Source organism: Myzus persicae, unplaced genomic scaffold (genome assembly GCF_001856785.1).
Source record: "Myzus persicae strain clone G006 unplaced genomic scaffold, MPER_G0061.0, whole genome shotgun sequence".
NCBI classification, from domain to species: domain Eukaryota; kingdom Metazoa; phylum Arthropoda; class Insecta; order Hemiptera; family Aphididae; genus Myzus; species Myzus persicae.
In genome coordinates, this window is record NW_019104098.1 from 368 (window position 1) to 17,730 (window position 17,363).

A 17,363-nucleotide genomic window follows, 5' to 3' on the forward strand; every position below is an offset into this window, starting at 1 on the left:
TAAAAATCATTTGCCTGCGGGCGCCCATGCCTCCCTTCACATTTTTTTTTCTATAATTTAACTCTACTTCAATTATTTAAAAACATTTTAAGAATTTTGATAACCACTTAGTGCCTTATCAGTATTCATCGTTTCATGATCTAATTATTGTAAATAAAGCATTGAGTTTAGGAATACTGATATTATAGACTGCAGTCTTTAAAATTTGTTTTTAATACACTTTTCTTCATATTTTATTTTTTTGATTCTTAAAATTCATTTGCCCGCGGGCGCCCTTGCCCCCCTTCCCAAATTTTTTTTTAAATTGAAACCTATCAAATTTATAAATAATTTTTTTTATTTCATTGCTTAAACACATTTGCCCGAGGGAGCTCATATCTCCCTTCACATTTTTTTTTTTTGATAATTTAATTCTATTTCAATTATTTCAATACCGTTTTTTAATTTTTGAAGGTCGGTTAGTGTCTCAAAACGCTCATTATTTCATCAGCTAATTATCGTAAATAAAACTACGAGTATGAGTTTAGGAATATTGATATTGTAGACTGCAGACTTTAATATTTATTTTTAATACACATTTTTAGATATTTTTATTAATTTGATTCTTAAAACTCATTTTCCTGTGGGCGCAAATGCCCCCCTTCACATTTTTATTTTTAAAATTGATTCTATTTCATATTTTTTTTATTTTGATTCTTCAAATTCATTTGCCTGCGAGCACCCATGCCCCCCACAATTTTTGTTTCTATAATTTTTCACTTTAATTTCTTGTATCCATAATAACTTTCATTCAATTAACACATTATTTTATTGTACTGAGGTAAAGTCAATAAAACTCTGATCATTTTTTTCACATTTTTTAAAAATTAAGTATAAAATAGCAAAATGCTATGAGTTCAGGAATACTGATATAATAGACACAGTCTTTAATATTTATGTTTAATACACTTTTTTTCATAATTTTTTTTTTTTGATTCTTAAAATTCATTTGCCTGCGGGTGCCCATGCCCCCCTTCCCATTTTTATTTTTAAATTTAAAATATTATCAATTTTTTGATATTTTTTTTTTATTTTGATTCTCAAAATGCATTTGCCCGCGGGAGCTCATGCTTCCCTTCACATTTTTTTTTTTTGATAATTTAATTCTAGTTCAATTATTTCAATACCGTTTTTTAATTATTGAAGGTCGGTTAGTGCCTCACAAATAATTATTATTTCATGATCTAATTTTTGTAAATAAAACTGAGTTTAGGAATAGTGATATTGTAGACTGCAGACTTTAATATTTATTTTTAATACACATTTTTAGATATTTTTTATTAATTTGATTCTTAAAACTCATTTGCCTGCGGGTGCAAATGCCCCCCTTCACATTTTTATTTTTAAAATTGATTCTATTTCATATTTTATTTTATTTTGAATCTTCAAATTCATTTTTCTGCGGGCACCCATGCCCCCCTTCTATTTTTTTTCTATAATTCAACACTAGTTCAATATTTTAAACCCATATTTTAAATTTTGAAAACAATTTAGTATACCTTTTAAAAATTAATTGTTTCATGATCGAATTATTGTAAATGAAGCTATAAGTATAGGAATACTGATATTGAAGACTGCAGTCTTTAATATTTGTTTTTAATGCACATAATTTTTTACATTTTTTTTCATTTTGTTTCTTAAAACTCACTTACCTGCGGGCGCCCATGCACCCCTTCTCATTTTTATTTTTAAATTTATATTCTATCATATTTTTATACATTTTTTTTTCTTTGATTCTTACAATTAATTTGCCTGCGGGCGCCAATACCTCCCTTCCCAATTTTATTTTGAAATTTAAAATGTTGTCAATTTTTTGTCTGATTTTTTTTTATTTTGATTCTTAAAATTAATTTGCCTGCGGGCGCCCACGCCCCCCCTTCACATTTTTTCCATAATTTAACTGTACTTAAATTATTTCAAAATCTTTTTTTAATTTTTGATGTCAATTTAGAGCCTCATAAATATTCATTATTTCATGATCTAATTAATTTAAATAAATCTATGAGTTTAGAAATAGTGTTATTGTAGACTGCAGACTTTAATATTTATTTTTAATACACATCTTTCCATTTTTTTTTTATTTTGATTCTTAAAAACCTTTTGCCTGCGGGCGCCCATGCCTCCCTTCACATTTTTTTTTCTATAATTATTGAACTCTACTTCAATTATTTAAAAACATTTTAAGAATTTTGATAACCACTTAGTGCCTTATCAATATTCATCGTTTCATGATCTAATTATTGTAAATAAAGCATTGAGTTTAGGAATACTGATATTATAGACTGCAGTCTTTAAGATTTGTTTTTAATACACTTTTTTTCAAAATTATAATTTTTTGATTCTTAAAATTCATTTGCCCGCGGGCGCCAATGCCCCCCTTCTCAAATTTATTTTTAAATTTGAAACCTATCTAATTTTCAAATATTTATTTTATTTCTGATTCTTAAAATACATTTGCCCGCGTTCGCCCATGGATACCTTCAGATTTTTTTTTCTATATTTTAACTCTACTTCAATTATTTTAAAACCATTTTTTTAATTTTTGATGGTCGATTAGTGCCTCATAAATATTCATTATTTCATTAGCTTAATATTGTAAATAAAACTATGAGTTTAGGAATAATGATATTGTAGACTGCACACTTTAATATTTATTTTTAATACACATTTTTTGATATTTTTTTTTTATTTTGATTCTTAAAATTAATTTGGCTGCGGGCGCCCACGCCCCCCTTCCCATTTTTATTTTTAGAATTGAATTCTATCTAATTTTTTTTATTTCATTCTTTAAACCCATTTGCCTGCGGGCGCCCATGCCCCCCTTCTCATTTCTATTTTTAGAATTGAATTATGATAATTTTTTTATTTCATTCCTTAAATTCATTTGCCTGCGGGCTCCCATACCCCCCTTCAAATTATTTTTTTATCACTTAACTCTAGTTCAGCTTTTTATTCAAAATTTCTAAATGTTGATAACCAGCTGGTTCCTCATAAACATTCATTTTCTCTTGATATAATTATTATAAACAACACTATGAGTTTAGTAATACTGATATTGTAGACTGCAATCTTGAATGTTTGTTTTTAATGCAACTTTTTTCATATATTTTTTTTTTATTCTCAAAACGCATTTGCCTGCGGGCGCCCATGCCCTCCTTCCCTTTTTTTTTTTTAATTGAATAGTGGATGACTTAAATTAATTTTTCAAATTTTGTTAAGCAGCAATTAATTATTGTAAATAAAACTATGAGTTTCGTAATACTGATATTGTAGACTGCAGTCTTTAATGTTTGTTTATAATGCAACTTTTTTCATATTTTTATTTTTTTTTGATTCTCAAAACACATTTGCCAGAAGGCGCCCATGCCCCCCTTTACAATTTTTTTTTTTTGAATTGAAATCTATCTAATTTTTTTATATTTTTTTGTCATTTCATTCTTTAAACCCATTTTCCTGCGGGCTCCTATACCCCCCTCCAAATTGTTTTCTCCATAACTTAACTCTAGTTCAACTTTCTATTCACATTTTTTTAAATTTTGATAACCAGCTGGTTCCTTAAAATATTCATTTTCTCATGATATAATTATTGTAAATAAAGCTATGAGTTAAGGAAAACTGATATTGTAGATTGCAGTCTTTAATGTTTGTTTTTAATGCAACTTTTTTCATATTTTTATTCCGATTCTCAAAACGCATTTGCCCGCGGGCGCCCATGCCCCCTTCCCATTTTTATTTTTAGAATTGAATTCTATCTAATTTTTTATAATTTTTTTATTTCATTCCTTAAACCCATTTGCCTGCGGGCTCCCATACCCCGCTTCAAATTTTTTTTTTATCACTTATCTCTAGTTCAGCGTTTTATTCAAATTTTCTAAATTTAGATAACCAGCTGGTTCCTTTAAATATCCATTTTCTCATAATATAATTATTGTAAATAACACTATGAGTTAGTAATACCGATATTGTAGACTGCAGTCTTTAATGTTTGTTTTTAATGCAACTTTTTTCATATTTTTATTTTTTTTTTGATTCTCAAAACGCATTTGCCCGCGGGCGACCAATCCCCTTTCCATTTTTATTTTTAAAATTGTGTCCTATTTTTTGTTTATATATTTCTTTTAATTAATTCCTCACACTCAATTACCCGCGGGCGCCCTTGTCCCCCTTCCCATTTTTATTTTCAAAATTGAATCCTATTTGATTTTTTTATATATTTTTCTTTTTTGATTCTCAAAATGCATTTGCGGGCGGCGCCCATACGGATAAAACTAATAGCATTTATGAATTTACACAGACTTTATGTAATCATATAACGCAAGAAATATCATTGATTACTAGTATAGTATTAGTTATATACCTACATTATTGTTATTAACATCATTTTGACGCACAAAATATTCAATCATATTTACTATTATATTAATACATTTTTATATTTCCTATTTACGAAGGTTTGCTAACTTTCTTTTTACTTAGCAATACTCCTCTTTTATAACTTGTTATTCTTATATAGGTAGGTACCTAACTTTATAACTAAATAGATTGGTAATGTTGAACCTTGATTGTTCGGAATTCAGACTTCAGATAATCATATGTACATATCATAACTATAAATAGGTATTCTAGAAAAACATTGCCTTATACAATTATTATATAGTTAAATATAAATCTTGTGATCATCTAAGAAAAATACTCAAGACTCAACCCTGAATTCTAAGTCTCCAAGCACAGTGAGTTTCTTTTAGAAACTCACCTGATTTATAATTATAACGAATTCCTGCTTAACAATATAACATCAAGACCAAAGACCTTATATTATCCAACCATTGTAGTTTCTACTGTACTAATAGTTAACATTCAAATTTAATGTTTTTCAACATTTGTTGTACTTCAAAAATAACAGCTTGTTACTATCATTAATTCAGTAATTGTACTTGCAATGTAATGTTACATCCAATGTCAACAGAAGCCGCTAACAGTTTGCTTAATAATAAAACAAAATAAAATCTGAATGTCCATGAACATTAGGTCCAGACATCATCTAATGTTCACAGGTGTCCCTCTACAATCTATAGCACACAGGATACGAACACTCAACTACAATAATTTGACACTTGTATTAAAAAATATCACTTTTTAATGTTTTACCTTATATTGTAACCTAGACATCATAATTCATTGATAATTGATTACTTTTGTGTTTTGTGATTTCAAAAAACAAATTCTCAATTCTCACATTAATTGATAACAAAAATGTAGAATTGGTAAAGATTCATCAAACAATACTCATTGCAAGGACATATGCAATTATAGTACTGACAATGAGGGAGCTCTAAGGGCCAATTGATCTGTCTACGGCTACACCTAATCAGCTGATAACAGATTTTAAACTTCAGTTAACTTTAATCAGAGATGGTACAACTGGCCCATCAATGTTCAGTTACTGCTAACCAGCTGATAACAGATTTCATTACCAACAGAATTCAGCCAGTTCAAGTGTCTGTGAACTTTAAGCATACATTATAAGAACGGCCCCAAGGTGTCTTATTCAAATATTCAATAAACATTTTAGTAAATTAGAAACATCCAAGTAATCAAATAACAACACTAAGGCAGAGATTGAGCTAACAGGACATCCATGCTTTATTTCAGCAGGGAGGCAAAAGTACAAGACAATTTATTACATCAATACTGCAGGCATACTCTAGCAGAAAGCCCTTTTGCCCGATCCTGGATCTTCAACTTCACATCTTACTGTTTGAGGGCCAAGTTCAATATTTTATCATTTATATGAGGCAACTAATTAAATATTCCAAATTTGTGATATAATATAAGTTTTTTCAATTATTCTTATAAACTTATGTAATTAAAGAGCTTTTAATCTTGCTCACCCCTTATTTTCTTTAATAATGAAATTATTCAAATTCAGATTTTGGAATAATAAAGATATTTCTATAATTTAGTGTTATCACTTATGTTAATAATCATCACTACACAGATATTAATTATTTTAGTCGAGATTCAAAAAAAGCAATGTTGGGCTTTAGAAAATATTCTTACCTTAAAATTTGATAAAAGGTAATTTTATTACTTTCAATATTACTCAGTTAAATAGATTATTTTTATATGCTACGCGTAAGACAATATTTGGGTCAGCACAACACTACAGTCATCCCAATTCAGAAAGAATAGCCCGTAGAACATTCGGCCAAAGGTACAAAGAGAGAATTTCAAACTAAATAGATTAGTCAAGTCTCTGAGAACCGTCTGGTTCAAAATTGATAATAAAAGAAATAAATTTCAAGGATTTGTAAAAAACACAAAGAATACTAATAAATAAAAAGAAAAACATTGGTGAACTTAAATTGTAAATTGTATTTTTTCAAATGTTCGTACAAATACCAGTTTACTTAAGCAACCAAAGCAGAAGCAGTACTGGACTCGTATCTCCAGTTGGGGGCGATCTTTGATTTGCGTTTGTAGTATCTTGCCAAACGATGGATACGTGATTCAACCAAAATCAAACGGAATTTGGAATCTCTGTCTTTCCTAAACAAAATAATTAGAAAAATATGTTTTAGTCTATACATAACATAACAAGTATTCGTGGTTTTGAAATTATTACCTGTTTCTTTCCAAATGTTTTCTGATTGCTACAGCTTTCTTGATCAAATGGTACAAATCTTCTGGGAGACCTGGAGCCAAACCCATAGCTTTCATGATCCTAAGAATTTTGTTTCCTGTCACAAATCTTACTTGAGCGACACCATGGGAATCTCGCAAAATCACACCTGTCAGAAGTTTTTAATTATTAATATTAAAAAAATTCAATAAAATTGAATTTAAACATAAATGGCTCTCAGACAAATGCCTCGATAAGTCTGCATAAAAAACCTATAAAACTGAAAACCAATTAAATAGGTGTTCAGATAATAAATGTATAAAAATCATCATAGAGCAAGTTCTAAGAGGCTAAATACATAAATGTTGTTTGTTTAATGACCCACGCCTATCAAATTTTTAAATAATAACTAAGTGTATCAATGAAATTAAGTTTATCATATTTTATTTCAATATGAGATACCTCTACACATATTTTATTAATTTATATTTATCTATTTAGTTTAAAATTTCCTGTTAAACATTAAAATTATATTTTAGTAGTATGTTAATAGAATACAAAATATCAAAAAGCTCTCAGACAAATGCCTCGAAAAGTCCGCATAGTAAACTTAAAAAAACTGAAAACCAGTTAAATTAGTTGTTCAGAAAATAGTATGTATAATAATCATCATAGAGCAGTTACCTTCTTAACAACAACCAGTTTATCGATAATAATATTGAAGTTTCGATTAGGTGGCCATACAATTTTAACAATAAACTCTCATACAAGTAATCAATCTACAAGATCAATATATTTATATAATACTCAGAATGCCTGATATAAAAATGCTGATCAAATAAATATTGAATTAATTTGAAAAATGTGTATACTTAAAAATTATAATTAAAACTATTTCAACTACCCAATATTGAATGAAATACAAAATATAGTAACTTTAATTGTTTAATTATTTTCATACATGTTTACAACAATTTCAATCAAGACTGAAAAGTAGCTCTCAGACAAATGCCTCGATAAGTCCGCATAATAAACCTTAAAAAACTGAAAACCAATTTAAAAAAGTGTTCAGACAATTGTATACGAATCATCATGGAGCCACCGTCAATCAACTAGAAAATGGTTAGATGAGTATCATTAAATTAACGAATCAAATGCAACATGTACATTTCAATAATGAATCAAATGCAATGTGCATAAAATACATTTAATAGTAATTAAAAACTTTATATTTTATAAATCAAATAATACTAGGTAGTACTGATTGTAACAGTGAAAGTTGGTAACAAACTGACCTCTCAGACAAATGCCTCAAATATTCTTCAAAATTAACAAAAAAAAAACTGAAAACCAGTTTAAATATGTTTTACAGTAATAGTAAATAGTAAAATTATCATCACTGAGTTGTTACATAGAAACAAACTTTTAAGCGGTTCATAGACATGATTTTAAGGTACTCTGTCCAATAACTTAAGTGTATAACAAAGTATCTTGCCATAACAAGTTAAAGTAAATAAATCTGAAGAACATGATGAAGTCAATCAAAACTGATTAACTTCACAATCTTTGTTTTGGAAATAACTGTCAAAACTAACCAACTAAAAAAACAATATTAGAACCATGCTGGAAATCAAGATCAAAAACGAGATTTCGATAGCAGTTTCCAGCATAACATCATAACAATTGATACTTGTATAAATCTTTGGGCATATCACATTATCAAGCGAGTAAGTCAAAAGGACTGAGCATTACCGATTTTAGACGGTGTCAAACCCTTCTTGGCTAACTTGAAAATGTGATCCTTGACATCCTCTGACGAGGCTTTCAGCCAGGTGGCTACGCTGCGGCGGTACGGCAGAGCCGACTTGGAAATACCTTTACTGTAAACACATCATACAAAAATAGTCAGTTCACACGATGTATAAAGATATGGAAAGGCAACGGTAGAAACCATCAAACACCGACGGCAAAACAAATCAATTGGATCGATTATAAAAAAAATGCAATGCGTTTCAATACTGTGAATCGCGGCCATATCGGTGTCGACGAAGTCCAATATCTTTTAGTTATAACAAAAATGGAATTGTAACAATAATTACCCTGGTGTGTGCATCCGACCCATGATGAAGTTTGGTTGTTTTACACTTTTTGAACAATAAAAAAATTATTCCACGACGGAGATGAATGTAAAATCCCGAAAAAGAAATCCTACACACACGTTAGACAAACTCCACATAACCAAAAAGAATGGTGTTTGGTCGATTCCGTCAAGGAGATATCATCGCCGGAATACGAACGCACACGCCAAGGAACATTCGTCCACGGCAATGGTTTTTCTTCCAGGAGCTATTGCTTGGAACGTGATATCGTGATTAAAAGTGTTGTGAACGCCAGCGTTCGAAAGTGCAAGGTAGCTGGTAAAAGATATTAATATCTTCTAAGACCGTGGCTGCCTGGTAGACGGTAGTTACTAATTACTTTCTGGTAATAATCATGGACAATTTATTGCCGATTAGATTTATTTTCCAGTTATTCATTTTATTTATATACAGATATTATTAATACGGGCCACGGGGACGTCGGTCGCAGTCCGCAGACATCAAAATTTAAATAAAATATATTCATACAAATAATCTTTTTTTTTAATGCATATTTTGAATACATTATAATATGCTCTATAATTTAGATAAAAATTCATCATCGAGATTCACTTCAATTTAAAAAAAAAAACAGTAAAATTGACTATTATTAACATAAAGTTTGCAGTGTAAATAAATTGTAATGTGTACATTTGTAAGACAGACAAAACAAGTGGATGCGGAGCCCTCTATAAGTATTTAGCCTATGTTAGTATTCTTGAATTTTGTCTATGCCAGTGGCGTATTCAGGGTGGCAAAGGGGGCATTTTTCCGCTCCCTACCCCCAATTGAACCATAGTTGCCCACTATTTTAAAGTTTAACTGTGTTTATTCCACTGTACACAATGCGGTAGTGGATGTCGTAGATATTCATAATTCTAGAGTTACAGAATACAGGATTCAATTTCTTTACCGGTGTTTATTGTAAAATTACAATTCTGAAAATGTCTGGACTGTCTATTAGCACATTAGATATTAGGTACTTTAGTTATTAGTAATAACTTATTATACCTACGTTTCTTTATCGTAGTTCTGGTATATATTGACTGGAATGTCGGCATTGCGATCGTTCAGACGTCCAGTAGGTAAGATAAAAGTAATTGAAGGGATCCATGCAACAACCAGACAACTCTATTTTTCGTCAAAATCGGGGTTTATTTGAATTTGATAAAGCAAAAAAACCTAGTTTTTCTTTACAAGAACGAAAAAAATCCGACCAACCAGTAGATTTCGGAAATATAATGTGCCTAACTGGGAGATTTCTGGTTTTTATTTCTGTTGAAAAGCCAGATACCTCAGAATAGCAAGGGAGGTTTTTTGGGTTTCTTAAAAAGTTTTGAAAAATGAAGTTCCCTGGTTATTGCACAGACCCCTTCAATTACGTAATAATGTACAACTCGACGCCCAAGTGACATTTTTTAGTATCTACGTCGGACGTCCCACGTGTAATGTGTTAATACTCAATGTACATTTTCGACAGTCGAGTTCTTGTGCGCTAAAACATTTTTGCAATGAATACAATTATTCAGAATGGACATAAAATCAGTTTCTTTCGAAGAAAAATCAGACAAATTCATGTTAACCAATGCTTTACCAATAGCTACGTTAAGAATTTGTCTAGTAAAAAGTTAACTATTAAAATGCCTTTGTGAGTTATTGTAATATGTTGTAATTTTTGGAACTTTCCCCCTCCTCAATAAAAAAAATTACGCACTTGATCCGCCTCTGGACTATACAGGACATTTAGTTGAGTGTTAAATCATTTATGAACACTAGATAACAAAAAATAGAACAAAATAGATTAACTAAACTACTCAATTGAAATAGGTAACTGATGGTTTAACCAATTTGGTCTATTCAAACACGCTTAGATACTAAAATACTGAAAGTTTGAAATGTGCTTTAGTGTATGACAAAATGGATATACAACAGGTACAGATTAATATTATGGCATGGATTAGAAAATAGAAAAACGGCCTTACATGATTTTCTACAGGACAAAATAAATTGTTTTATATAGACCATGATCCCAACCATAGCCACTAATGTTTTTCTAAATTTTTGACATTGAAAAGTGATAACTTTTAAAGCAGATGAAGAACATTTTTTATATTGTAAATTAAATGCAAAAGCCCTGGATCTAATATTTATAAATAAAATCTAATGATCAATTTATTATGCATAACAATATGTAGCAGATATATTTCCGTCAGCTAAAATATCAACACTAGATTTGATTTTTATTTGAGCAAACTATAGAGATATTAATAATTTATTATATTTTATGAACAAATAAATGGTCATCCAGCAAATGTAAAATTAAAACACTTGAAAATATACTGTTATTATTGTCTTAATATGGTATAAAATAAACAAGTTTTGATACAAAAATATGAATTTAGTAACTTAATGATCATAGGTATTACAAAAACTAACTAACAAATTGCCATTTTTACACAAAATCGCATCACAATTTATAACATCTTCAGGACTAACATTTTGGTATTTATTTAAAAAATAAATTCTTTGTCGTGCATAAGGATACCAATCTGAGTTATAGATCTTTCTGTTTGAAGCGCCAAATGAGATACATACATCTGTATCCAAAAACCAATCTACCCAACAGACGAGACCATGACAAATACCTTTGCTGTAAACAGAATGAATTCATAACATTAATTTAAAATAATAAATAATTAATACATAAAAATCAATAACTATATAAGTAATCAACTATGTAAAAACTGAATGTAATAATATATTAATCTGTTATGAAAGACATTTAATTTAAAATACAGTAAACGCTTTAAGCAAAGTTAATTTAACCATTTAAAAACGACTGGTAAGAAGATCATTTAATATTAATTTAATACCAAATTTAGTTACTTACTTATTGATTTTTACAGTTAATAAGTTTTTGAGTATCAAACTGGATTCATTAGCAATGTTTTCAAAATTCAAAGTAAATAAATCATAAGCATTTGAAAGGCTTTTGCTTGGGTATTCCCACAACGGCTTTTCTTCCAGTAGTCCATCTGATATTTTTATACTCTCCTACAACAATACAAAACACAAAATACCATGATGACAAATTGTAGCGTTTAAAGAAAATCCATGTCAAACAAAAGTAAAATGAAATGTAAAATACTTATCAAAGATTAAATCATCATTAACACGAGCACTTCAGACAATACCAATATACAATAATGTATAATATCATATTAAATGTTCTATTACTTTAAATATATAGGCGTATATTAAAATATATAAATAAATGTACAACTAATAATTAACAAATAAACAAATTCTGAAGTAATTACAAAGTAAATATTAAAATACTTGAATATACAACTTTAAAATAAAATTTTAGCTTTTGTTTATTTAAGCAATTCCACTAACACATTAATAATTGTATTTACTTTGTTAACTGTATTATTTTACTACAGTTTTAATACTGAAACAGTTGTAAGAGTGGGCGCAGAATTTTTGGGCACATTAAAACAAAAGCCACATTAGGGTACAAATATACAGAACATTTAGGGGCATAGAATAAAAGGTATTTTATGATTTTAACTGGTAAATTAGAGAATGTTTGGGTACACATATATAAGATACATATGGGTAAACATTATAATATGTATGCGTTATCTACAAAAGTGGTGGTATTTACAGTTATATACAAGCAAATTGTTTTAGTATAATCAATCCTTGATGGAAATTCAAAAAGAAACTTTTTTCAAGATATCCACTATTAAGAGAAATGTTAAAAATATTGTACTAAGTGGATTTAAATAATATTGAATATACTTAAAAATAATTGTAACGAGCTTAAAATTGACAATGATATAGTAAAATATTTAAATAATATCAGATCACGTTTAATTGGGAGATTCCTTGTGGTGTATCTTGAATAACTTTAGATAAACAGCACTAAAGAGTAAAAAAAACAAAATGTGAACCCATACGTTGGTATCTAAATGTGGCATTATTTTAAAATTATTATGCACCTAAACGTTATTTTAATTTTTGATCTTTAAGAAATGTTAACCAAAAAGTGTGTTCCCAATCGTTCCCTCAAATCTCAGGTAAAAATATAGTTCTGTGCTCAAACGTGTTACGGCCATAAGAGTTAATTACCTGAACAATTTCATTGAAAGGTATTATTTCAAACCCTTCAACTTCAGTCAAAGGAGCTCGAATTTTCCATAAATCTTTGAATTCTACTGCTTGTATTTTCACAGTAGCTTCACTTGGAAATACGTTAGTTTTGGGATTTACTTGTAGAGAATATTTTACAATATCAATCCATTCAGGTAAAATCCATTTGGACGGTTCCATAAATACAGTACATATTTCTTCATCATTCTGGTACAAAATTTAATTAATATGCATTGAAATATTTTATGATTGAGCAATTAATACATTTTTTATTGTATATTTCTTTGTAATAATATTAATAAAAAATATTTACTTCTTTTTGTTTTGAAATTATTTCCAATACTTCTTTGTATGTTTTCAATAAAATAACTTTATCTTCCAATTTATTAGATCTTATATATGAATGTATAACTTTTGCAAAACCTTGAGGCCCACTTATATCATAGTAATAAACCTAAATGTAACAATATTATTATATATTGTTGCTAAATAACTAACGTTACAAAATGTTAATAAATACTTTTGCAGCGCCAAATAGAGCTGCCGCAAGTCCCATAAATGACAAGTTGCCAACAAATAGACAAACACTGTTTGGTTGAACATATTTTTTCAATGCAGTTAAATAACTGTTTGTGAGGTAGTGATCATTCATTTGCCCTATAAGAGTCCTGCTAATGACTCGATGAAAATCACATTCACAGTAAGGAAAAGGAACATCTAAATATGAACTGAAACAAAACAAAAATTGCATTCCAGTTGATTTGTACAACATAAATATAAATTATTAAAATTAATATGCACAGGATAGAAAGATACATAATGCAATAGTCACTAAAAATAATACCTACCTAGACTTATTGGTGTCAAACCAAAACGATAGTTCATCGTGGTAACCAATTACACTAACTTCTTCGTTTGTTTTTAAGTTCACTTCATTAGCAAAGTAATACACTCCTTGTATCCAATGGTCTCTCCAAGGTACGTTGTGCCGTTGCAAATGCCATTTAGGGGCACAGCTCAGCATAATATCACCATCGGTGTCCATGGCCAAATCCCACCATACAAATGCGGCATGAGCAGTACCATTTTCTTTTGATTTACAACGAATAGCATTTTTACGATCTGTTATCACGCCATTTTTATCACTCCAATTGAATCTATGAATATATTTTAACCGGTTAAATAATATGGGGGGTAATTAAAATAGTTACAGTTAATATCTATCACCTGAACATCACTTGTGCAGGAATTAACGTTTTAAAAGAATCTGTTGGTAGTTCACCGAGTTGTAAATCAAACACACTTTCAATACCTTGACAATTCTTTATGTTTTCAGGTATCTTAATCAATAACTTTTTATTGTGGTACACATCATTAACTCTATTGAAATTTCTTATATACTTGCTTTCGATTACTTGAGCATACACAATAGCTTCAGAGGGGATTACAATACAATCATCCTAAAACAAAAATAGTACAAGAAACAAATTATTAGTTGTTGGGCAAATACATTTTCTGCTATTATTCAATTAAGTAAAAAACAATATAGGTATATTATAAATATTACCGTTAACAGTTCCTGATGAGCATGATTGAACACTGAAATAGCTCCTTCCCCAATCAGTTCTGTGTCAAAAACTTCTGTGACTAATAAATTCATACGGTGAGGTAAGTCCACACCAACTTTTAACTTTTGAGAGCTCTTGTGAATAAGAACAATTTTGTCTTCCAAATAATTTGACTTTATTATTTCTTTTGCACATTTATAGGAATCTTCAAATTCCTATAAGTAGCCAAGAGTTTAAAAATCTAAGTATGTTATGTTACCAACAATGTTTTAAATACTTCACAGGCATAAACAGAATCAGCACCACATTTAGCAGCCATCATAGCCAGTAGACCAGTACCACTTCCGATGTCTAGGACATGGACTTTTTTGTTAGATTTATGCAATCTAGTAATTTCTTTTTTCAATGCTTTATAGTACAACTGATTCTGTAAGGAAAATACATGGGAATTATATTTTAATTATTGTTGTAGTACACATGGCATAATTACTCTGTCACTGTCATAGAGCATATCTCCAAAAGCAGCTCGGGCAATATTCTGATGGTGATCAAACTCCATCATAGAATTTACTTCCCAATTGTCATCCATGGTATTCTGAAACATGTAAATGTTTTAAACTATACACCATATTGAGAGTACTTTAAAGTTCACAGTATACCATTTTGGGCATCACTATTTTTACAATTAAATTGTGGATACCAAGTAGATATTTTGAGTATAAAACGCAATTAATCTATACAATTTTAGTAGTAATAATGGAATATAAAATACCTGATCAAATGAAAAGTCTACAGTTTTTTGAAAAACAAATTATAACCTTACTGTTATTTTCAAGCATTAATTTTGTACTGGCTTTTACTATACACTTTGTGTTTATATATTCATTATGTATAAGCACCTTTTTTTTTAAATTATCAATAACCATGATTATAAATTGTAATATGTCATAAGAATTCTGTTAGCAAAACTATAAGAAAACTACTTATCTATAACAAGACCATGATAATGTTAGAATACTAAATTTATTGTATAATTAGTAATAACCACTAGTATTCAATAACTGAAAATGGTAGGTAGGTATCAATTATTATAGGTAATAAACAAATTAAGAATAACATTAAATTGCTTCGAACACGAAAAATCAGTACAAATAAATTTCTATTACTATCTATTGATGTTTCTACATACTTTGAATCGGTTGGATTAATTAATTGTTATGAACCCGTGGATGTCCAGCGGTTTGGTGGCCGCTTGCGGTCTCGCGGGTGCAAAAATTTTGAAAAATTTCAACGCGCAAAACCGAAGCACGATGTTAGTAACATTAATAATTAATTCAATATTCATCGACTAGTTTCGCTTTCGCCGTTTCGTTGATAACGAAACGTGGTGGTGATGATAACATGGTACAACAACCGTGACGAGTGGAGTTGACCTTGGAACAACCAAGGGGCGAGGACAGCTGCTACTGCCTACTGGACGTGTTGAATAGTGAATACTGATACCTAAATACCTATAATGGTCGATTACTCGATTCCATAATTATTAAGTATTTTTATCCAGAGTCTTAAATTATAAGATATTTATATACAAAATACAAGTTGATTAATTATATCTTAAAATTTAAATCGTGCTTGGTGGTTGACACAATGACACTGTTCAAAGAGTTAAGGATCCTTAATAATTGATTTAGATTCGGAAAAAAGCATAATTCAAATCTTAGTTATCTTAGTTTATAGTAAAAAGTAATTACATGATTAAGATTAACTAACATGAGTCATGTAAGTGAATCATGAATTAAACAATATTACTAAATGAAACAGCCGTTTGAGGAATTATTGTAAATTATAAAGAGTTATAGCTAATGCAAAATATATGTCCATATAATATGAGGGAAGACGTGATGTATTGGTTTTAAATTTGATTTTCAAATGCAATAAAACGCAAAACTTAAATTGTTCTGATCAGTGCCTTGATTTACGATATCAACTATCTTAATCAGATCTTGGTTTACTCAAACCTAACATTCAAATTACACCTAGGATAATTTTTGTAGTGTGCCTAAACTGCTGATGTCTAGTGTCTATAATAATTACTCCATCTTCATCATTTCTAGCATATTCCTGTTAGTACTTAATTTGTGTAACATACATGTATGTACTATGTACAACAAATCGAATTCCATGTTTTTGTGACATAACGGCAATCAGCCAACTGTTGATAATTATTACAAATTTAGTATACATAATATAAGCTAAAGCCCTTGACTATCGAAAAAAAAGTACATTGTATATTTTTTTTAAAGATAATTGAAAGGTTAAGTGGATAAATTTGTTTGGTAACATGGCAATCAGGTTTGTACTTGGAAGTCTAAAGCTATTGGTTTACAAAAATACTCATTGAGAGAATATGCTTTATTGGTTCAGAAATTTAATTATTTCAAGACAAAAATAAAAGGATGTCATTTTTTGTATGTCTTATATGTTTGCATATTTATCATGTCCAATAACCATTTTATTGTTGATACTTGATTGTTACAATACTGGATTAATTATTCTGGTATTTGCAGAAAATCTGATGTTTAGACGAACTACATTTCACGTATTTTCCATCAATAGCAACAAATGTGTAAGACAAGCACCACTAGATATAAAATCACATGTAACAGCCAACTGTTCACCTGGTTAATTGGTACCTGAAATTAAATATATTATTATATTTTATAAAAATGTACAATTTCTTCAATATGATAAAGTTTGAACAATTTCATATTATAGATAGAATTATTTTTATATAGGTTAACCAGAACAAAACGATGTATAACAATTTTTTTGAAGTAT

At 29.2% G+C, this 17,363-nt stretch overlaps 2 protein-coding genes across 3 annotated transcripts; both read right to left on the minus strand.

Moving 5' to 3' along the window:
- Positions 1–6,390: 6,390 nt before the first annotated feature.
- On the minus strand, positions 6,391–8,930 carry LOC111038709 (40S ribosomal protein S13). The gene is made up of 4 exons (XM_022321928.1): positions 8,761–8,930; positions 8,414–8,541; positions 6,665–6,830; positions 6,391–6,588 (listed from the first exon to the last, which is right to left on the minus strand). Exons 1-4 carry the CDS (start codon positions 8,781–8,783, stop codon positions 6,450–6,452), a joined length of 456 nt encoding a protein of 151 aa, XP_022177620.1. The 5' UTR covers positions 8,784–8,930; the 3' UTR covers positions 6,391–6,449.
- Positions 8,931–11,136: 2,206 nt separating this feature from the next.
- LOC111038707 (protein arginine N-methyltransferase 7) lies at positions 11,137–15,910 on the minus strand. Of its 2 annotated transcripts, XM_022321924.1 has the most exons (11): positions 15,715–15,910; positions 15,016–15,120; positions 14,803–14,952; positions 14,525–14,740; positions 14,185–14,417; positions 13,806–14,114; positions 13,478–13,685; positions 13,271–13,411; positions 12,937–13,164; positions 11,690–11,853; positions 11,206–11,449 (listed from the first exon to the last, which is right to left on the minus strand). In XM_022321924.1, exons 2-11 carry the CDS (start codon positions 15,112–15,114, stop codon positions 11,206–11,208), a joined length of 1,992 nt encoding a protein of 663 aa, XP_022177616.1. In that variant the 5' UTR covers positions 15,115–15,120; positions 15,715–15,910. The 2 variants fall into 2 exon arrangements, with proteins under 2 accessions (XP_022177617.1, XP_022177616.1); XM_022321925.1 differs by lacking the exon at positions 15,715–15,910 and having other exon boundaries at positions 11,137–11,449; positions 15,016–15,114.
- Positions 15,911–17,363: the final 1,453 nt, after the last annotated feature.

Excerpts from the sequence above, each read along its gene's own strand:
- LOC111038709 (XM_022321928.1), bottom strand. The coding sequence starts at position 8,783 with ATGGGTCGGATGCACACACCAGG. Across the intron at positions 8,542-8,760 it reads GGTCGGATGCACACACCAGG|TAAAGGTATTTCCAAGTCGG; the intron begins GTAATTATTGTT and ends ATGTGTTTACAG. Across the intron at positions 6,589-6,664 it reads AAACATTTGGAAAGAAACAG|GAAAGACAGAGATTCCAAAT; the intron begins GTAATAATTTCA and ends TATTTTGTTTAG.
- LOC111038707 (XM_022321925.1), bottom strand. The coding sequence starts at position 15,114 with ATGGATGACAATTGGGAAGTAAATTCTATGATGGAGTTTGATCACCAT. Across the intron at positions 14,115-14,184 it reads CCTGCACAAGTGATGTTCAG|ATTCAATTGGAGTGATAAAA; the intron begins GTGATAGATATT and ends ATATATTCATAG. Across the intron at positions 13,412-13,477 it reads CTCTATTTGGCGCTGCAAAA|GTTTATTACTATGATATAAG; the intron begins GTATTTATTAAC and ends TGTTACATTTAG.